We start from the raw sequence: 23,876 nt of genomic DNA, 5'->3' as shown, positions 1-23,876 counted from the left end.
TTGGAACAATGACAGCGTACCTGACGGACCCTTTCACTGTCACCACTCTGTCCTTCAGACCAGTGTGAGGCAGGTGTGTGTGTGTGTGTGTGTATGTGCTCGCTGATAATTAATTCAAACACCCACAACAGGGCATCCCCGCATTGGATCTACCTTTTAATCACATGAGCTGCTTTCTGGGGAAAAAACTAAAAGTTTGGGGAGTTGGGGAGAGAAGAAGGGAGGGAGGCGCTCGGTTTGAAGTTTAGATAAGAGACGGGATATAGCTGAAGGACGAGAGCTTCCATCACCGAGGGCCCCACACACACACACACTCTCTCTCTCTCTCTCACACAGAGTACACAGGCATGGAGCGTCCTGCTGCCATGGTACCTGTCAGATAAAAGGGAACCTGAGCAGGAAGGAACCAGGGAGTATGTGAGGTGTTACCACAGGGAACAAAACAACAACAGCTGTGGTAAACCGCCACTAATGGACAGTCAGAGAGAGGGAGAGAGAGAGAGAGAGAGAGAGAGAAAGAGAGAGAGAGAGACCCTCCAACTCTCCTTCATCTCCCCTCTCATCCATCTCATTCGCTCTCTTCTCTCCGGCCTCATGTGCTCTCATCCCGCCGCGCCCGCCGCACAGCGTGCGCACGGCAGAGATGGAGCGGAGAAACGGGGAGAGGGGAGTCGGTGAAAAACTGTAAAACAGATATGGAGATACAACAAAGAGATAGAGAAGACACAGGAAAGGTGGAGGAGGTGGGGGTGTGGAGGTGGAGTCAGAGGGGGAGGGAGGAGGAAGTCTAAGAGACTGCCATGGATGGTGCCTAGATTAGTTTTGCTCCAGTAGTGAAAGATCATAAAAAATGAGGAAGGGAGGAGAGAGCTGAGGAGACAGAGAGAAGGGGAGGATTAGTGCCACTTCAGGAATGACAGAAGAGTAGAAAGAAAGAGCGGGAGGCTGGAGTGGAGGAGGAAGGAGGGGTGGGGGGTAAAATACAAGGAGAGGGAGATCCTGAAATTTAGTTGGGATTAGTTTTGGTTAAGGGACAGGATGAGAGGGAGGGAAGAGAGACAAAACACGAAAATCCGAAACAGTACATGGAAGTATGTGCATCTTTGTAGGTGGAAGTCTCTTCACATGTAAAGGGTTTTAACAGTAAAGTCAAGTGTGTGTGTGTGTGTGCGTGTGTGTGAGAGTGTGTGTGTGTGTGTGTGTGTGCGCGCGCATGTGTGTGTGTGTGTGCGTATGTGTGTGAGAGTGTGTGTGTGTGTGTGTGTGTGTGTGAGTGAGTGAGTGAGTGAGTGTGTGTGTGTGTGTGTGTGTGTGTGTGTGTGCGTGTGGGTGTGTGTGTGTGCGCGTGCATGCATAATCCAGGTGATTTCAAATATTTTGATTAATTCTGGCTCAGATAGGCAGATCTGGGAATACTGTCAGAAGGTCAAGACTACATTAGCATTTTCTCACTGAACAGCTATCTGTGGTATTTCTAATTAATGACAGCAGGATAATTAACACATGAAAAAAGTCATCAGCCTTCACTCTGGTAATAACGCAGCAAATTACTCCCCGTCTCGTGCCGGAACAGTGATGGCATTTAAGAATTCATTCGAGACGGATGGGACTCTTTTTATTCCAGATTTTAATATTTTTTTTCCCCCCTTTATGCTAAACTGACACAAATGTAATCATGGTGGCAGGATTGGGAGATATTTGCAAGATGACATGTAGGAAATTAGTGAATACTTCTCACACGCATGTGCAAAGACACACAACCCTGCGACCAGTTTCCCTGGAAAGAAAAAAAAAGTGTGCGTTAGTTCAAGCTGGGACAGCACGACAAGCCCCCTGCAGATAGCACTGGGATGGGAACTGGGACAGACGTCTCAGACACGCGCACACACACATAACACACACACACACACACGCATATTTGTACAAATTAAACCGCCAGAGAACACACGCAAAGCCCCATAGACGCATGCAGGAGTACACAAAAACACCAAGTGCACAGAAACAAAACTGGTCATACACATAGAAATGCCCTATCTCTCACTCTCACGCATGCACACACACACACACACACACACACACACACACACACACACACACACACACACACACACACACACACTAACAACTGTACAGGGATTCCCACAGTGACTGGGCAACATTCCCAACCGGAATGGACAGCTCACTGGACTGGAAGACTAACGTTACTCCAGGCGGGCTCTGGATTAGATCAACTCTGGGAATTTCACACTGGGACAGAGAGATGGAGAGTGGGAGAATGAGGAAGACAAGGAGGCAAAAAAAGAAAAAGAAAAGAGTGACAGTGACTGGGTGGGAGCAGAAGAAAGATGTGCTTTAGAGGGAAGTAATGCTTAAATAAACCCTTGATCCAATTAGGTTTAAAAGCCAATGTGGACAGAAGAGTGGAGTTTATGTAGTTTATAAAAAAAGATGTAAGACTCAATTTAATGCAAAAAAATTAAAAAAATTAGAGATTTAGTGAGAGTTGGTGACAAAGAAAGAGGGAAACAGCAGGAATAATAGCGGGATAAGTAACATCACGTTATAAAGCCCTGATAGCAGAGATGTGAGAGGCACAGAGAGGAGTCTCGTGGTGTACAAAGGGAAAGCATGAAAGGAAGAACAGATGAAAAGAGGAGTGTACTCACTGGGCTCACAGCACACGGTGACACGCAACTTCATACATGGCAGAAGAGGGCCTTCATCTGTGGGTAGAGCTGGAAAGAACAAGAAGGGGAAGATGTAAATAAGCCGCTCGTTTATTAAACCCAATTAACAGTTAGCAGTAGTAAAATAAAAAGAGAAATTTGCCCATGCTGAATAAAATCCTTTCCGTCAAATCTGCTCTTTGAGAACTCTCCTGCCGCTTGAAGAATTCTTATAAGCAGAACAATAAGTTTGCTTCTACCATATCAATACCTCATGATAGCAGTATAAAGAATTACACCACCTCCCTGTGTCACAGAGACGAGCACACATCACACTTATCTACACAACTAAATAAGAACAATAAAATAAACAATCGAGAGCGCAGCCGTAAAAGAAGGCAACAGCTTCCGATATCAATTCTGATTATGGCTCACATGGGAAAACAGGCAAACATCAGCTGTATTACCTGTCAGTTTAGCATCGCTTTTACAAAACAAATCTGTCTGGAAACTGCAGTAAAAAGGCTTTATATCTGAATAATTCACAAACAGCTGCTAGCTCAACAGGGACCCACCACACAAGCTGAGTATATGATGGCTAACACTCTGTCTCACTTTGTATCCATAATATCAACAGATATGCTACAGCATATCATAACACTGGGAATATGGAATAAGTCAATATCTACGGTGGGCAAAAGTGTTTGGCTCACACACACACACAACACACACACACACACACACAACACAAGAAAGTGGAGAAAACATCATCATCACTTTCACAGTACGTTCAGGATATTGCATTTCGAAAAAAAAAAAAGACAGCACAGCAAATCAAGGAAACACCTGCATACAGAAATGCAACTTGTACACAACACAACAAGAGTAAGTTCCATCACATCAGGACGCTTGATTCGCTGAAGCTGACCACTCATCAACGATGACACACAATGAGCTAATGAAGTTATTGTTTCAGTTTGGAAAAACAAACCTTAACTAAAAGTCCACTTACTATCTCTTTGAAGAGCTTTGGACTTCATGCTATGATCAGTTTTGTCAAACTATTTCTAAAGTCAACAACAAACGTCCACGCTTTCTCCTAGTTTAAACACTGTGATTGCATTTTTCCACAGTAGCCATTTTGACTTATCATAGCAGGAGACGAACAGGTGTTAACACGAACAATGGCTCCGCTCTATTCAAGTGTCCCAGTAAGCCGTAACAGTGTGACAGTGGGTCGGCACGAACAATACAAGGACTCTCAAACTGAAGCAGCTAAATGGAATTCACCCATCATTCATTTCATTATTTACACCTGTGCTTTTCCTACTGGGCCCACCATGTCAAAATGTCTTCTGTGAAAAACCATAGATGCCCAACATCACTCCCTCATTCACTCATTCATTTACTGCTCATTTATTTACAACTCCCTATATAATATACAATCAGTAGTTTACTGTATAGTGACCTGTAAATAGAGATTTCAGACACTTAGCCTATTAATGGTTCAATGGTTTTGTGTCATTGCTGACAGGTGTAGTGTCACATAACAGTAACGTTCGCATTGTGGGGTTGATGGCAGAAAGTAGTGTACATGCCAATGCTTTTTGTTCCACTGGGCACTACAGTAGATACATATATACTCAGATTCAGAGTTTTAAATAGGGAATAATTTTGCTCTAATCCTATTTTAGAAAAGATATCGGCTATACATCTAGCATTAGCCTCGGGCTAATTACTTTTTCTGTGTTGTGTGCGCCTTGCCGTATATCTGTATTTTCTTATGTTGACCGCATCACTGTTGACTTGCATTATCAAATCTGTTAATATCTGCGTTTTATATATTTGCAGCATTTCTAAATGCAATCTATATCGTCAGTGATGGTCTGTTAATTCGCTTGTGTTTTGTAGAGTCGGAGTGCTTCGAGTTCTCTTTGCTCCTGTTACTATCCACTCAAACGGTTCCACGAGCAGCTGACTATCAGAGGATGTCAAGGTGTTTCCTGTTTGTGGGGATCCAGACATGGAGAACCACTGGGCGTTGGTCAGGAGCCCCGGGCTGTGGGTCAGAGACCAAGAGACAGTGGGGTTGTCAGTGTCATAGTCTGTGGGAGCTGGAGAGAGGGGCTGAGCCCAGCTCAGACTGAGCCAACTAATGCCATTAGTGTTTCTAATACTATTGTACTGTTCTCCCAGGCTAATGCCATTATACTGTCTCCAGTGCTGTGGGCCCATTCACCACACAAACCCCAGAGCCAGACATTTGGACCAACTTTACGCCTTATCTTTGATGTGGACAAAACACACACAATCGCTCTGAGCCCGATGTGGCCCGACCGGGGGGGGGGGGGGAACCCATTGTTGCGTTTCTGTGAACTGGCCTGAGCAACCACAATAGCCCAGTGTGTGTGTGTGTGTACATATATACATGTGTGTGTTAGCGTGTGTGTGGAACCGCGCTCTCATGCCCTCACAATGCTCCATTGTCCTTCGGACTGCAACAGTAATTTATGTAAAGATTCTTTCTCTCCCTTCGTCTCATCCATCCCTTTTGTTGCTCTCCCTTTTCTTTCTCCGGTGTGGATTCCACTCATCTGGCCTCTCTCGTCACCCCCCCCCCTTCCTGTACTGTCAGACTGTGTCCATCTTTTGCTCTTTCTCTCCCTCTGTCACTCCTCCACGCTTCTCTACCTCCGTCTGCTTCTCTGCTTGCCTTTATTTCTCCTTCACTGTCGTCATGTATTGATCTCCATTTCTTCCTCCTACACTTTGCAGTCCCTCTGTCTCTTTGTTGTCACCCTTCCATACTATGCATTCACTTGACTCTTTCATTCTCTGCCTTGTTTCATGTCCTCCCCCTCTTGGTTGGACTGACACCAGAAGTTGTAAAAAGTGAGAATGAAATGTCTTCTGATTTTACAGCCACTAAGCCATCTTCTCCCTCCCTCCCTCACTTTTCACCCACCAGTGGTTTGAAATAAATGAGTGAGGAGAGTGGACCACAGGGAGGTGTGCTGAAGAAAGAGGAAACCATCACTGACATTGTGTAACGGCCCACGGGTTTAAGAAAACATCATATTAATGTCACTCAGTGTGAATTTATGGGAAACATTAATGCCATATGCAGCTGTTTGCCGACACTCAACGCCTCATAAAAAACACATTGGCTGAAGATGCTTCATCCCTTTAAAGTGCAGGGCTGCCTGGTCACACGCTTCCTCCAACACAGGTGTCTTTGCACAGGCTGATGAACCGAAACATCAAATATTTACACATCTTTTCTCTTTTTGGGCTGTTTTACTCAGCTGCCAGTGTATGGAGCCTGGAGCCAATATTCATGCTTTCACTAAAAAATACATTTCTCAGAAAAACAGCGGTAATGCACTTTGCATATTATAACACTTTATAGCCATGACCACCCCACACCTCCCGGGCCCGGCACTTTTTAAATGTCGACTGTTTCTAAAACGATTAGTTGATTAATTGATTAGTCAGACAGAACATTAATCTGCAGCTATTTTGCCGATTGAGTAATTATTATTAATAATCAGTGATGAAGCAGATTCTTATTTAACTCCTAGGATTATGGGTAAGGTTTGGATTACAATTTTCCGTTGTTTTAAAAGCCTGAATTTTCACTTTTTCCTTATGAGCTGGAGCGGTTGTGGCTCAAGAGGTATGGCGGATTGCCCACCAATCACAGGGTCAGTGGTTCGATCCCCAGCTCCTCCAGTCTGCCTGTAGAAGTGTCCCTGGGCGAGACACTGGCCCTGATGTATCATTTAAATGTGAGATAGAAAAAGCACTGTATGCATTGAAAAACAGCTGTGTGAATGTAGCTTGGAGTGTAAAGTGCTTCAAGTGGTCAATAAGATTATATAAGTGCAGTCCATTTACCTTATTGTTGATTTCAGTTTTTAGTCTATTTTTCAAGCAAAAATGCAAAACAACACCTAGTTCCAGCTTCTTAATTAAGTCTTAATTTATTTATTTTAAGAATTTGATTCTTTTCGTTCAGCAGTTTGGCATTTTTTCTTAAAGTGGCCCTACTAGTGACCCTCTTCAATCTTTGAACACCCTGCCTTAGTGACACACACACACACACACACGCACACACACCTCTTATACTTACAGCTGTAGTAGTAGTGGTGCCCTGGCAGAAACTCAAACCCCAGTGAGAAGGGTGTGAACCTTTGGATCTTCTCAGAGAAACGCACTGGTCCAAATGGAGCGTAGGGGGTGTTACACTCCCATCTCTTGATAGCCCCCCTGGTCTCCACACAGCCCTGGAATGATGCCTCTCCCACCAGGTAGAGGGCCAGCGTCTCCGGTTGCCCGGAGCCCACGGTCTCCTTGTTGGGGAAGTGGGGGCAGTAGATGTCCAGGTAGTCGTTCAGATTCACCTGGATGGACAGATCTCCTGCCGTTAACCTGGAAGATAGAATGACAACAGCATTAATATTTCATATAACGATTACATCCACTAATACGTGACTGAAGGGTAAAGAGAGGTGGTGATTAAACCCAGACAGACAGAGAAAGAAAGAAGACAGATGACAGGTATTCTATAATTCCTAACGCCTGGAGGAATGTGGATAGTTCACATGTAACATTTACATAGGGTGATAAAGTCTAAAGAACGATTTGGGATTTGATATATCACACTGATACAACTCCATTTCACTTCCAGACCAGCAAGGGAGAAGTGTTGAGCGACAGTGAGAGAGAACAACAAATCCTCGTATGCTAATGAAGAGCACTGAGGGGAGTGCAGTGTAAAATAAACTTGACTCCCTTTGCTTTTCACTCTCCCACTACACAGATATACACAGGCGTGTACAGACTCAGGCAGACGTGCATGTGCATGTGCATGTGCATGCACAACCGCGTCTTCAGTCAAGGTTGATTGGCTTTAGGCATATAACAACAACTCTGGACAAGAGTGCATCATTAGAACAGAAGAGCTGCATAATGTATGCTCCTTTAGACTGCGGATTCTGACTTCCTGTCAGCTACTGTATAAAGAGTTATCCGTGTACAAACTAATATGGAGAAAGAGGCTGGGGCAAGTACATGTAGGTCAAAGTAAGAGAGGTAAATTTAACTTGACAAAATCATAAGACAAAGATCACAACAGCATGACAAGACAAAGCAGGAGACAAGGAATGAGGAGAGAAATTTGTGACAAAAGGAGGGATGGGATGTGAGTGATGGAGTGACATGAGATGGGGCCCAGAGAAAGACAGAAGGAAGCTGATGAAAAGAGTCATTGAAACAGGTTGAAGAAGAAAGGTGGAACAAGAAAAAAAAAGAAAAAAGAAAGAATAAAGAGGCCAAAGGAGGAGAAAAGTTGGATGAACAGGTGGAAAAAAAAAAGTGGAGTAAAAAAGAAAAGAAATAAAGTGTTTTAATTAGTGACCCCAGAGAGTCTGAGTGCAGACACACAGAGAGCGGAACAACGGAGTGGAGGAAGAGAGGAGACAGACTTTAATTGGTCTCCTCTTCGCATGGAGTGCAGGAGAAAACAATGAGGGGCAGAATGTGGCTTGGGCAGAAGGTTCAGGTCTGTCAGTGGGAGTCTTTATAGAGGGGTGACAGAGCGGAGGAGAGAGGAAGGGAGTGCTGGGAGTCAGTGAAGGGGAACATGGGAGGGAAAAGGAGCGTGGAATGGGGAGGGGGAGGCGATGGCGGTGATGGTGGCGGCGGTGGCGGTGTTGGACGGCGGAGTAGTCTCAAGTTAAGTAGGCGGACAGAGAAGAGACCAAAAGAATAAATGAGAGGAATAGAGGAGGGGATGAGGAGGAGGAGACAGAACTGATGAAAACCAAAATGAAACAGATAGACATGACAGGAAGCAGGAGACTGAGGTGGTCCTGCAAATCTGCAGAGGGTATCAAAGATGGATGGAGCGATGAGAGGAGAGATGACAAGAGACCGTCTGAGAGGATGTGGCCGTATGGCATGACCAAAGAAACTGAAATAGAAATCCATGTTCTCTGTTAACTTTGCGACTGAATGTGGGCGGGACGCCGTGTATTTCTGGCAGAGATAATGGAGCAAAAAAGAAGTATGTGTGTGTGTGTGTGTGTGTGTGTGTGTGTGTGTGTGTGTTCAATGGGGATGCAGGTGAGACCCTGGAGGCAGGTCTCACCAACGCTGCATCCTGCTCAATAGGTAGCGTGCAGAATTGGCGATCTATCAACTGGACAGGACACAATCGATCAGGATCCCTCGCTCAGGACACACACACACACACACACACACACACACACACACACACACACACTCCCCTGATCAATACCCCTTCTGTGAATGCGTGCGTGGCCACATCCGATAGCTCTATTACCTGTGTGCACTAATTACAGCCGAACAAAGTCACTCAATTGTTTGGTTAAGAGAACACAAAAGCACATAACAGCAAGAGCGCACGCATGCACTCACACTCACACTCACACTCACACACACACACACACACACACACACACACACACACACACACACACACACACACACACACACTTACTCTCCCCACTACCTGTGGTGCTTTCTGAGGCAGAGAAATGTTTACTTAGGTGCACCAGCTGTGGAAGAGTGTGTATGTGTGCGTGCGTGTGTGTGCGCGTGTGTGTATGTAATAACAGATGTGTGCTGTGTCAACATGCTGCACCCCCTGCTATACATGTCATTCACCGCAAGCTTCTTCTGCAATGCTCGGGTTCTGTTTCCACCACCCAACCCCCAATCTGCATTCCTCCTCACTCCCTTCTTCTCCTCCCTCTTCTTCCCCCACTTTTGGATGACACATATTCATCTCCCCATCTATTTCTTCAGAAGCTTCATCTCTTCCATGTTCTCCCTCCTATTTCTGACTCCTCTCTATCCAACATTACCCCTTCAACCCCTTTTCCTCCCACAAGCCTCCGCCATCAGCCTGTGCCATATGTATGCCAGCAATTACAGAGGCAGTGTGCTCTACTGATGTCAAACTGTCAGCCCTCTTTCTCTCCTCGTCCCTTCCTTCCTCCCTTCCCTTCTCTCTGGCCCTGGTAGGCTTGGGTACGCCCTAATTACACTTAGCATCCTCCCCTCCTGCCAGCCACCACGCAACAGAGTGGTGACAGCACAGGGGCATCATGGGAGCACCGAGGAGCTGTGGGTGTCAAAGAACAGAGTGCTGGAGTAGCCTATCAGCGGGAGAATCCTCTGGAAGCGGAGGAGAGGATTGGTTTTGTCCAGTGTCGGAACAGGAGGGGTGGGGGTGGGTGGCAAAGACACAGAACAGGCAGGCACACACACACATACGCGCACACACATGTGCATTTAAGCACATGTGGGCGTGAATACACACAAACACATGTTCACACACACCAGGACATGAAATAACTTCAGGAGAATAAAACATGCTCTATCCCTCATGCCAGAGGGTGATCAGTGACACCCTCGTGCGGGCTGGTGCAAGCTCTTGGTTGATAAAGAAAAATCTGACTGAGAAGCCAAATCAAAAATAACATGCGGGGCCCTTCAGTGGAAAACTTGAAAAGGCCAGCATTTGCCCTTTTTATAATTACAGGAAATCACATTCAAAATTCAAAAATTGAACATAACCGAATAATGGCTGATACCCTCCCAATGTCCATGTAAATGTACATGCACAAAGATGCATATATAAGTGTAAGCGTCTTTGTGTGTGTGTGCGTGCATGTGTGCAGTTATAATGAAATGCAGGGGGTTGACTGTGGCAGAGACCTTTGATCCTTTAATATGAGAGAATAATTAAAGGACCAACAATCCCACAACACGGCCTCAGGAATACAGAGCAGATACTCGATCACGCACACCAGCTGCATACTACGCATACTGAATACGCTGGGGCCCTTAACGCAAGTACTGCACACAAACATGGGGGATAAAAATATTCGGCTACAATGAAAATGCCAACAACACTAACGTCCCAGATGAATTCCAAAAATGTATATTGTAGGCACAGTGGTTTTGATAATTACTTTCATGCTTGTGATGGTACACTAACCAGCCCACAGTAGAAGTCTGCTGGTTCCTGGTAGTGATGACGGGAGGCCGAGGGGCTTGGTGGAGTCTCAGTTCTTCCGTGGTCAGTCACAGCAGGGTGACCGCTAACTCTGGTCACTATGCTGACTGGGCACAGCATGCTGTGCCTTGGCTAGGCATAGCATGACACAGCTTCAGCCTCGATGGTGTGTGATGTAGTAGCGCTACTTGGTGACATGGGAGGATCTTTGGTGCTCTCCAGGACGATGACTTTGTGAAATGGTATTGTGAATTTCAGGTTTTTTGTTTTTGATTTTGCTGTATCAGATGGGTGCGGTTTGCTGTATGGTGACAGCTGAGATCATTTCAGGCGAGTCATTAATCTCAGTGAATAAAATAATGTCAGCTTTAACATACAGAAGAATAGAATTTCTGCAATCTATGGATTCGCCCTGAGGTGAAGTAAATCTGTGCAGAGCTTTCACAAACAGTTAAACGCTGCTGGACTTTGAAACAAGGAGAGGCAGACTGGGAAAGTCATATTAGCTTTTTTACCCTGAAATTTCATACAACCCTGCCCTGCCAGAGTATAAACTGTACTGCTTGGTTTGGAGTCAGTTATGAGGTTGGAGTTGATGGTATTAACATACTGTCCATTAGTTAGCTAGCAAGGCGGCTAGCTTGGAGGGGTTATAGTGGCGGGCAAGTGCTAGCATGTTAGTTCTTTTTCCCAAAGACTCACATCACTGGTGAATGTTCCCTTTTGAAATGATTCATCAGATCCAGAAGTCATATGTACTTTTCCTAAATGTTAACAAAGTTAGACATGGTTAAAGGGAGTGTTCTACAGTGTTGTCTGTCTTTGGGAGGCAGAAAAAAACTGTACGATTCCTAGATTCAGCGCCTGAACAAACACAGACGTGTGTCTTGTGCATACTAGTGCTAGCATGTTACCAGCTACAGCTCGCTAACTAGCCACACTTAAAATGTCGCCAACCTTGCACTCCTACCTGTTTTGTGGAAATGTGCTAACAATGTTTGCTGTGTGAAAAAAAATCTATTTTTCGACACACGCGTGACTAGAGAGGGACTGAAGCAAAACTTGTGAGCACAAACGAAACCTGATGTGAGCAGGTGAATGAAACCAGCCTTCGGGAGCCTTTAATGGGGAAACAGCAGACTTACAGTGGGAAATAACTGAAAGAAAGTATGAGAGAAGTTCATGACAAAAAGACCCTGAAGACAGAACAGGAGAAAAGAGGGAACGAGGCAGATAACTAGGCTCTCAGTGACCTCCCGCTCCACAGGCTATCCTAATCTTCAGAGGAAAACAGGAGAGGGAATCATACAACTGCAGTGCTACATCCATGAGAACATCACAGAACGAGGGGGAAGGAGACAGACTTCATGGACTCTATACTGCACCTTTTCTAAGAATTTGCACGGCTCAATCCTTTTTGTTCACCATTTCCTCTCTTCTACTCGATCTTTCTCTGCATGGATATAAAATTGGAGCAGGATCAGGACTACCCCCCACCCATCCCCCCTATATTTGCTGCCCCCCCTCCACACCCACATAAAGCCATGCTGTGTCTACAGCCCAAACACCAATGTTGTGTCTAACCTGGTGCTTACTCCCCTCAACGCGCACAAACAAGGACTCCATCCCCCACCTCTGACCATCTGGGGCCCCCCACCACCCTGCCTGCCCAGCTGGCCAAAAAAATCCCTTCAGCTTCCCCCTCCTACCTCGCATCCTCAAGACTCTGCAGACCCCACCTCTTGAGATTTTCGGTGTCACCAAACTGTGGCCAAAGACGGTGATCAGCCGCTTCTCATAGAGAGTAAAGAGGGACTTAAGGAGAACAAGCTGTTGCTGTTATCTACTCTTTCCTGTTTGCTATGCCTGTGTGAGTGTCTGCGTGTATGTGTGTGTGCTTCCTTCAAGGTCAGCAGGAAGTGTACTTCTCCTCTACACCAGACCTTTCGCTTCCTTTTCTATGGCTCCTAATCTTTGAATGTGGATGGTATGTGAACTTTCCCTCTACTTTTCCCCCTCTTCCATCCACATCCACTTAAGTCTGTGGTTTTTCTGTACATGTAAGTTCTGAGAACACACACTGTATTAATATGGATCAGGATCTGAGTGGCTTACCACCTCTGCTAAACAATTTCCTGGGGAAAACCCTGTGCCATCAGACAAACCAAATCCTTCCGTCCTCATAAAGACAGAAGGAGAACAAGTGCACACATGTACACACACTGCAATGCATCATACATCGATATGAATTCTGTGCATAAGTGCTGGCCACTGTAGCTGTGGGCGTCTGTGTATAACCTAGATGGAGTGATTGGTTGCACACCTTTTCTTGCCCTGCAGGCTTCATTAAATGACCAGAAGGCATTCAGACCACTCGACCTCTCATTCAAACTGCGCAAATCAGCAGGCTGCCTCGTGGACTCACATTCCCTATCAATTTATGGACACAGAAAGAACACACAGACATACACACAAACACAAGCACACCTGCTGCTTCAGGCCTAAAGGGACTCTCAGCCTCAGGTAAAAGACAGACCCTATTTTCTGCCTGTTATAGCATAGGTCCTCCTCTAGTGAGTGTATGTGTGTCCATTCTGTGGCACTCAGCAGCACAACAGGATGTATAGCTACGGCCATCAGAGCTAAGGAAAATTGCATGACTCTGGCCCACAGGACCAATCAGTATGGAAACGAATCCATCGGAACCATTTTGATATGGCTGCAGGTCTGCAGAAACCATCATCCCCCTCTGTGGCACAGCTCTGTCATGCATAGGCGCCGCTCTCCACGTGTGGTCTGGTCTGATCCTAAAATAAGCTTTCCAGCGACTTTTCCGGGAGGTATGAAATTACTGTCCACAATATAAACAGCCAAGATTGCAGTCTTGCAGTCTATGGCTTCTTTTTATTTTCACTATTTGACCAAAGACACTGCATGCTGATGTGTTGCCTCACTGTGCCCACCAGCACGGCAGCAGCTATAAGTGTTACCCGACTTGACTCTCTCACCTGCTCTGCGTGGGGGTGGTCAAACTTATAAGAGGAAGCTGGGGGTGGGCGGGGGGGCACAAGAGGAAGAGTTTCGGCTCTCATGCAGAGAAGAGTGACGGAGGAAGTGTGTGCGGCAAAAGAAATGTGCATGGCCGAGAACACACTGCGCGTACACCGAGGGGTGTGCAAGGGGGTAAATAAGGTCAGACGTGCCGTTGCCAGGACAACAACCAATCCGGAGCTGGGATTGGTGCCAAGCCAACACCCCACCCATCCATCCTTCACTCCATCCGTCTTTTTTCCTGCATCCCTCTGTCGGACAGCCTAAACCTCAGAGTAATGAGTGCTCTCCATGTTTCTGCAGACTAAATGGAGCTGCAGTGTAAATACAGGGCTGATTTGTACAGGTGCCAGGCCTGGATACATAAACCTGAATATAGCTACAGTAGCTCACCGCTTAGACACCGACAGGATGGAGGGAGCGGGGAGGAAGACAGTGACAGCTATGATGGGTGGACACAAAAAGCCATGATTCAAACTATTTATGAAATCTATCAAAGTGTATTACTACAAAGACGCAGCTGGGCTGATTTACTGTGTCAACATCATTTGTCTCATGTTTAACTTTGCTGTTTGGACCCTTCAGCTTTACACAAAGTGCCAGAGCAAATAAGTGTAGCTAAACAAATTAATGTTAACTTTGAAGTAACACTTACACAAAACGTTGGTTATATTAGGTTTGTGTTGATGGGGCAGGCAGTGTAAGGCCAAGGGGGAACTTTTTTCTATCGAATATAAAAAAAAGAAAAAAAAAGAAAAACTGAGATAAAAACTATTTTAAATAGACAATCGACAAAATAATGTGCAACAACTCTGATAACTGATTAATCACTGAGGTTCTTTTTTCAAGCAAAAATGCCAAACATTCTCCAGTCTCAGCTTCTCAAGTCTAAAAATGTCCAGCTTTTCGCCGCTGATCGCCACTGAAAATCTAATATCTTTGGTAGTTGGGCTGATGAAACAAGCAGTTTATAGATGTCACCTCTGCCTCTGGGAAACTTTTTCCCTATTTATACACCAAACAGTTAACCAGATAAACAGATTACTCCATAATGAAAATAATCATTACATGCATTCTGTTTGGTTTCAACTTGTTTTCTCTGGTCCTTTTGTCAGTGCCGCCTGTTTGTATGTTGTCGTTAATTTTGAGCTTTAGTTTCCCCTTCAAAATCTCAAAAAATATCCTTTTCTTTATGATGTTGAGCAAGATGACTTTACCAAACCCAACTTTACAGCAGTTAAGCTCTTTTGTCATGAGATGTGTGCCGCTGGTGTCATCCTTTACATCACATAATAAACAGTATGTAAATAACGTTGCGTTATAGTTTTATCTGTGACTTAATAAAAAGAGTTATTTTATGTTTTAATCCTCCTCTTAAGGTGTTCACTCGTCGGCACCCTCATCTATTATCTTAACTACACTTATCTGTGTCCAAGGTCTGTCAGCAAAGCCCACCTGTGTAAGTGGGTTAAGGAGGAAATGCGAGCAACACACCTTAAAACACACGCGAACACACGTTTGGACAAATACACTTCACAGTGAAAAGGGGCGCTCGCAAAGCAAACACACTCATCCAATAAATTAGACTTGGTTTTGAGAATCCATCATTTACTAAGTGGGTCACACTTCTGATGCGGTAGACACTCTCTCTCTCCCCCTTCTTGCGCTCTTGTTTCTGTGTCTCTCTCTCTCTCTCCATGATGTGAAGGTCAATGCCGGATCGGCAGCACCGACTCTGTATCCCAGGTGTGCATTCCCTCTCACGTTCCCTCTGTGTCTGATTATTTGGTGGTTGTTAGCGGAGGAATGGCCAGCTGGAGGACTGGAGCCGTCCTTCAGTCGGTCAGTGAGCGAGTCAGTCAGTCAGTCAGTCAGACACACACAGACACACACACAATTAAGACATGTCAGGGAAACCTGCCCTAATACAGCCAACAGGCCTGAATTATTTAAACAGAGGGAAGGAGAGGGAAAAGGAGAAGATGGAGAGAGATAGATTGAAGAGGCACCAGAGTTAAGGAGTAAATAGAGTAAAGCTGGCCCCTCTCAGTCCCTCCGACTCCCGCTGAACTTATTTAAAAACTTCTATACTTGGTTTCATTCCCATCTGCTTTCTTTCACCCCATCTTCAGCAGGTCTCATTTCCTTCCCCTGTCAGCAAAGCTTACTCCGTCTTGCCCTCTCTTCCCTCCATTGCTTCTCCCACCACCATTTCCCCCACTTCACCTTCCACCCCCCCCGTCCCCCTCCCTCCCTCCCTCCCTTGCCATCTTTCTCTCTGTTTATCTAAGCACTTTCACGGTCACTGCTCTGGAATCCCAGGAGTCTAAACTGCCCCCTTCGCCTCTCCCTCCCTCACAGCCGATCCATGCTTCTCTCTCCCTCTCCATCTTTCTCCGTCACAACGGTTAAGATTCATATCGCTCTGTGCATCGGGGCTATGGAAGGTTCCCCTTATTCACCCTCAAGGCAGCCAGCTTTGTCTTGTTCTAGTCACGCACACTTGCCCGCCCGCCCGCCCGCCCCACCCTCACACACGTATCCACCCCAGAGGTAGGCCACTTGCATTGATGTCTAATACAGATCAACAAAGTCTTTAAAGTAAATCAAGAAATGTTTAAACAAAATCGGTCCATTCAGCTTCAAGGCTACTGAGCGTGTGCGTTACTTATAAATTCAATTCAGCTCCAGTGCATTAGCTTAACCGTGTGAAATAAAATTCATGCTTTCGACATTTGGGTTGATAAAACTGGATGGCATGGTTTGCCTCAAGGCCGGATGCCCCTGAATTTCTTAGAAAGGGCCAGTTACTTTCCGTAATACTGATGAAGGGTTCAGACACAATAAGAGGGAAAGGGGGGGGGGTGGGGTGGTGGATTTAGGAGCAGAGAGGAAGGAAGTGGCGAGGGTCAAGAGGAGAGGTGCAGACTCCAGTCTCATGTAGCGCTAGCAACAACAGCCTGACACTGGACTGGGATTAACTGATTAATTTGGGATTAAAGATGACTCGTCGCTACTCTAAGTAATGAACCACAATGACCCAAAATTACAAGATTAACACGCAGGAGGTACAGCAGGCCTATGTGTGAGCGTTAAGTCTGAAGAGTAACACAAAGTCCACTGTAAATCAGCTGCAAAGTTAGCAAATACCATGAAAAAAGCCCCCGGTTGTTTAGCTATTCGGTATCTACCTTTGATGAAGAACAACACTGCTCAGAATAATTCTCTTTTCTGAGAGGAAATCTATCAGGGAAGCTCGTTAAATGTAAAATAAAAAAATGTGGGGAGTAAGGGATTTTCTGACTTTCATGACTGCGCATTTGTCACTGGATGTATTTTAGGAGAACACACAGATTAATTCCACAATCATAAACACGGAGCGTCTGCTCCAGTGTTTTGAGAAGCGCACTGAGTACAAGAACTCCATTTCCAGCTGAATGGGGGAGCAATGAGATTCATGAGTTCTCCTGCTACAAGGCCATAGCTATGGAGATTTGGGACAAGGCTATTTCCCCACTCCCATTCAGCAAAAAAAAAACAAAAAAACAACCACTATGCTCTCAGACTGTGAATTACAACCAACTGATGAATATAACAAAACAAGGGTTTGGACAGTGACAGAGAGCAACTCTTTTAAAAATTAATGTTTACTCACAAATGTCAAAAAACAGGAGGGCTAAGGCTTTAAGGAAGATTTAAATGATTGAAATAACGAGCACCTTTTCCCTATGGACAGGTATTTACAGTTTGTACAGGGTCTACCTCCCTACTCTGCGTTCTGACATGTCAGCAGCCTGTCAGTGTAATAGATGATAAAACTTCCCGTAGGATCCTACAAAGGCAATAACATACATAATGTTCTGTGATAAAACATGGATATATATACTAAATATAGGGTGAATAGATACCAGCAGGGGCGGAGCTTGAGTCTCAGCACAGAGGGGGCAAGAGGGGGCAAGATTTCTTGAGGGGGCCCTTCTGATAATCATTTTAAAATTCACAACTGTAAATTAGCTGATATGTCCTATCTTATCCATAGAGACAAATTGTTGTCAGTCGTGTTAAAGGGTTTCAGTGCAGAGAACAGCGTGTGGTGGAGGCCCACATGCAGATAGACAGCGACAGGCAGGTGCACTGTCTCAGTGCCATGACTTTCTTATAGAGATGAACAATGTGCAAAAAAATAAAATAAAAAAATCATATTTCGATTATTCTGAAAGAAATTGTGATTGCAATGAGTCATGATTTTAGAGGGAATGGTAACTAACACTTCAATTTCACAGAAAAAGATAAAAATGATGATGATGTGATTCTTGCTGGGGTCTGAACCAGACAAGCATGTGCCTTTACGTTTGGAGTGTATGATTTGCAGGCTGGTGCATATCTGTAGCACCACAAACACAATTTTACCTTTATCCAAAACTTGCAGCGCTCGAGATTTGGATGTTGCACTTGGCCATATTTCAATTTTGATAATATTTTGATTAATTGTTCAGTCCTTTCTTTCTTACACAGGAATAAAATCAACCTAAAATAGACACAGCGGTTTACAACACTATACAGGGACTATTCAAATACAGAGTAGACATCCTCCAACACCACAGGCAGGTGCTGAAATGCGGTAAACATAAAGTTAAACAACAGATTAATCTAACATTCGGAACGATTTTTTCCAAAATTTCAAATCGATAAAATACTAATTATGGATGTTTCACTCACTAGTTGTTGTCCCTGCTCAGCCTGGTGTAATTTAGTGATGTCCATTTGTGTGTTCCACCATAGAACTAAATAATCCAGACAGGTTAACGAACTTTGTAAATATCACAGCCCTTCATCCTCCTCTCCCTCATGCTATGCTTTGATCGATGCTAGCCTTGTGGTTAGCCTGTCAGGCTAGTAGTGCTAGCAGTAACATTAGATTGATTATCAGTTCCATCGTCGTGTGTTGAAAAGCTGAGCAAGGCGAGAAAGATGTAAGAGGAGCACGGGATATAATTAAACGTACTCTCTCGCTCCTCGTGTTTTGATGCACCTGATTTGTACTTTCTCTCCATTTTACCGCCTAGCTAGATTAAAAAAAAACACACACATCAGTTACACTTTAACTTCAGCACTCCGTCTGGCGGCATTCGGCCAACCAATGGTGTGACTTTACTCAGTCAGTGTCAGGGACAGACATCTGCTGTTGCACTCAAGCCAAAATGTGGCTCAGTAGTGGCCCCAACGGAGCGTTGAGCCCTGGGGCAGTCGCACCCTCTGCCCCGGTGGTCGCTCCGCTTATGGATACCACTCATGTAACCGCACAACTGCAGGTTGATCAAAGAACTAATTCTGGAAAAAAAAAAAAAAGGTCTGTATCCCTCAAACTCATAAATAAAAGATTTGATTGGAACAAAATGTTGAGAAAAAAGGAGGAAGGGCAGAAAAAAGAACAAGGAGGCAGAGAGAAAAAATAGCAGTGAAGAATACCAGGAGACAAGGATCAAGCTGTGCATTACTGCACAACTGAAAGTCATGTGGTACTGGTTATTGCTACAAAAATAACACATCCCAATATGGCATGCGCGCACACACACACACACACAAACACACACACACACACACACACCTAAACCATATCTCATCATCTTACTGTAAGCCTCAAAAAAATCAGAGCGTTGGCAAGTTTAAATAAGCACATGATGCCACACTCCATTCATCTTTTTTTTCCTTTTTTTACTATTGAGGTTTTGTAATTTTACAAAATGTATAAACAGTATGCATAGTCAAAACACACACACACACACACTCTCTCTCTCTGACAGATACACAAAACAGAGAGCAGTGTCAGTTTTAAAAGGGGTGTGATTTCTACTTTGGCTCCTCCCGGAGTCCGAGCAGCTGTGTGTGAGAGAGTGTGTATGTGGGCAGGGCAGCGGTAGTATTGGTACACCTGTATAAGAGTATGTGTCACAATGTGTGTGTGTGTGTGTGTGTGTGTGTATGTGTGTGTGTGTGTTTGTGTGCGTGCATGCGCGTGCGTGAACCCCTGCATGTGTGTTGGTATGATGGGAGGGGCATGGGGAAAGGGGGGGGGCTCCTCACGCCTGCCTGTGACAGTGATAGTAATACCTGCTGACATTCTTTCTTCCCTCCCTCCCTCTCTCGCTCTCACCTCATCCCTCCATCCCTGGGGGCCTTCCCGAGCTGTTTTGGGACTTGAAATCTGTTGACTCTTTCCCTACCATCCTCTCTCCTTAACGCATTCTCCATCCCTCACTCCCTCCACTGCAGGTCTAATGTTTTTACCATCTCTGGGGGCTGACGAGAAAAAGGAGCAGAGAGTGAGTGTGTATATTCATATGTGGAGTGTGTGTGTGTGTGTGTGTGTGTGTGTGTGTGTGTGTGTGTGTGTGTGTGTGTGTGTGTGTGTGTGTGCCAGCGAAAAAAAAAAGAGAAAAAAGAGAAAGAAACAGAGAAGAGGAATGTGTGTGTTTCACATCATTGGGGGCTGGAAAGTAGGCTGTGCTGCCATACTTCTGGGAGGCAATGCCAAAATAATATTAGTTTTTGTTCCACCATGGAAAAGTCTCCAAGAATCATAAAGCAGATTCAAAATATCTACATAGTGAAACATTTGTCATGTGATCCATCTTCTCTGGAAAACACAAAGCATTGGATAAAAGGTGTGTTTAGGAACTGGGAATATAGCCGACTACTTGAAGCTCTGTTTTTTTCCACAGCTACGAGAAAGTAATTCGAAAAAAAACAAAAAAAAAAAACAGAATAATTTATAAAAACGTGCAACACACACCCACTAAACACACACACACACTCACACCTCTTCAAGTATTTTTTATCAGAACGTCTTTGTTGTGTCTAGATAAAGTGTAGAGGAGCTGCGCCTCGTAGCGGGTTATTAGTCCATAAAGTTTGTTCTTGGTGTGAAGACAGCCACGCTGACACTCTTCCACAGCGACTGGATTCACACTATCACACTCGTGACACACTGCGCTGCAGAGTGTACATGGCATGGCCAAGCTGTGTGCTGGTTCACAATACAGAATCATTTTAAAAATGCCAACAGAAGGCACCATTAGTCATTAGCAGGCAAAAGAAAGCAACTTAAAAAGGCCAGACATGAGAAATGATGCAGCGTATTCCCTTTTCTCTGCTTTTTACTAGGATTGAAGGTTTCCCTCACTGAGTGGATTTATGTGATTTCATTTAAAGCAGAGAACTTTTGTATCCTTCATTAAGCCTTCCCATGGCAGGATTATGGAGGTATGTCATGCACATTTATAATATTTCTTCAAGTCTTAATAAATGTCACTTAAGATCACGTCTTGCTGGTTTTTGCAAGACACTCTGTGACATGGACAGCTAGCTAAAAAGAACGGTTAAGCCTCCTAACTGAGTCTTTCCTTTAATCCAGGGACATACTGCGTCACTTAAAGCTAACAGATATGAATATTAAACACTTTAAAACATTATCACCAACGATGGACGTTTACTTCAGCACTGTGTCTCAGAATGTGTGGCATTTAACCTACTTATCTAACTGGCTACATCTACTGCATACAAGATGCACTACCACAAATCACATTTATAACGATTCGCGTTCGCTGAGAAATCTACAAAAATACACATTCAAATCAAGTACAAAAAGGAAACGAGATAAACAGAATAGGTCCTAAGAGGCAGCTGACCACAGGAGGACTCATTTAATAGTGACCAAAACAAATGTAAATCACTGCACGGTGTACATACAAAAGCAGGCGCACTTTCTAGGAAATGCAACTGCAGAAAGTGAGAACACAGGCAATGTAAAAAAAAAAAAAGAAAAGAAAGAACTCCTGCAGTGACTGTCCTTAAGCACCGTTTGAAGAGTTGAGGCATGATGGTAAAGCATGTCTCAGTGTCCTCCTGGCAGCGAGGACACTGTATGGTACAATAATCCAGGTTCCTGCTACAGCCTTTTGCTCGGCCCGGGTCAATACTAATTCAATTTCTGTCTCAGGGAATTCCCAGGTTGCCTCTTGGCAGGATTTCTGAGCTGAGTGGAAGAGCATTGTGCGAGCTTATACGTTCGTGAGAGTGTGTGTGTGTGTGTGTGTGTGTGTGTGTGTGTGTGTGTGTGTGTCCGCCCTGCATGCGTGTTTGTGAAATTCTAAAAAAAAAAAAAAAAAATGCACATGTTGGCTAAACAACAAGCAGATTGTGTTGTTTTGGTCAAGCTTAAATTGATGCCGCTTCCCACATTTAGGGTTCACATGTTCTCACGCACACAGTTTAATTGCTGTTTTGTATATCAAAAAAAAAAACAACAACACACACACACACACAGTTGGGCTGACACCTACAACAATGCCCGCTCATTGTGGTGCCATGAATGGATGAATGAATGAATGCGCTCCCGCTCAGTGCTCACCAACAGCCCTTAACCACCATAACCGCCCTCTTCATACACATACAGCACAGCAGCCATTTTGTGCCAAAGCCACGGCTGCGCTGTGCCAACCCCCGGCCGCAGACAACACTGAACCTCATTTCATTCCACAGCTGTGCCACCCCACTTGGAGACATTCATACAATGCAACTTATTACAACTTAATGCAACCTAATATTGATGTATGTGTGTACACAGAGAAGCAGGGCAGTGTTGGGGAGAGAAATTGGGAAAGAGATGGGTCCATATGCAGTCTGGCGATAATGCGAGAAGCCGGCGATAATATCTGGGTGTTAAATTGGTATCGATTGACTAAATATCCTGACCAGGAGGAGAGAGCGGCCGTCCTTTCATGCTTGTACACCATGTCTGCTCCGACGGCTCCAAGCTGCACTGTGACTATCTGATCCATTTTAATACAGACATCCTCACCGCTAGGCCTGTGCCCAAACCTCATTTTCAACACAGTTTGCTCGAGTCTTCCTGCGTATGTGTGTGTGTGTATCTGTGTATCTGTATTCACTTCAAACAAAAAGGGTTTTTTTTGTTGTGCCATATTTTATGTTGGTTTAATATAACACTAAATAGTAAAAATGGAGGATTACTGATTTCACACATGGAAAAAAAAAGAAGCAGGGAGCAGTGTGAGTCAGTCGTAACTTAAACCTGCCTCTGTACAGATTCTCTTGAATTAATTCTTAAAATGAGGCCACGTGACATTTTAGAGCAAAAGGCGTAGTTGCACAATACTCTATCTGCACGCCCCACCTTCAAAAAGAAAACAAAAAACCCAAGCATCTAAAGGCGGTAACGCGTCTTTTCCCTCCGACACCTCAGTCACACCTAAATTCAACTAACACGTGGGAACAAAACAATGACCTAGTTAGACGAGAGGCCGGCACAGCGGTTGGTGAATGTTCCCACAGCCGCACACCGCTGGCCGGAACCGAGGACTTTTCCAGTGAAAGGCACTTTCGCTGCTCGCTGTGAGTGGGAGAGAAATCTCAGAGAAGTAGTGAGGAACATGAATCATGTGCGAGATCACAAGTGAATCAAAGGCTTGAGTGTTGGAATAGGGCTGGGTATCCTGGTACAATTTCTGGGTTTTGTTTTTCCAGAACTGAAATTTATCACTCTCTCCATCTCTTCTCAAGGAAACAAAGACTTCCCGTTTTACGCAAACCAGCCGGTCAGTTCCAGGCACGCATGCACGCACGCGCGCACGCCGCACGCACCTCTGACAGAGCTATTGTTCCACTGAAATGAACTTCACCCGACAACAATGGCACCAAATGTCAATTCACAGGCGCGCAAATCACTAAAATCACTGGCCTGCATTGTTTTCTGACAGGGATGAAGAAGATGAAGCACAGAGTTAACTCATCCACAGTTTACCTCCAGATAATACACTCAATACCACAAACAAACAGGACAAAGCACATTTACAGAGACAGATAGGACACAAAAACACACTCACAAACAACACACCTCTTGGATCTACACAGACCAAAGCAGCAGCTAGTGAGACAACGAGCAGACACAGAAAAGACACAGACGGGGGAGAGAGACGTTGATACAGCCTGATGACAGATGAGGAGAGAGAGAGAGAGAACCAGAGAGAGGCATGGAAAGAGTAAGGGGGGGGGGGGGGGGGGGTTATTGCTTTGTTAGCAGGACAGGGAAT

The 23,876-nt window shown here is 44.8% G+C and overlaps 1 protein-coding gene across 1 annotated transcript in view; it reads right to left on the bottom strand.

Annotated features, from left to right (window-relative positions):
• The window catches only part of efna4 (ephrin A4), a 35,274-nt gene that overhangs the window by 6,392 nt on the left and 5,006 nt on the right, over positions 1-23,876 (bottom strand). Inside the window, exons 2-3 of the mRNA XM_023408889.2 lie at positions 6,799-7,097; positions 2,667-2,735 (exon numbers count right to left, since the gene is read on the bottom strand). Of these exons, the coding sequence (XP_023264657.1) occupies positions 2,667-2,735; positions 6,799-7,097 (368 nt within the window). The remainder of the gene's footprint in view (positions 1-2,666; positions 2,736-6,798; positions 7,098-23,876) is intronic.

Source organism: Seriola lalandi, unplaced genomic scaffold (assembly GCF_002814215.2).
Source record: "Seriola lalandi dorsalis isolate HSWRI2012SDOR001 ecotype SW California unplaced genomic scaffold, Sedor1 jcf7180002054376, whole genome shotgun sequence".
Lineage (NCBI taxonomy): Eukaryota > Metazoa > Chordata > Actinopteri > Carangiformes > Carangidae > Seriola > Seriola lalandi.
Note: the sequence above shows the minus strand (reverse complement) of the source record. Positions and strands in the feature narration are given on the sequence as shown.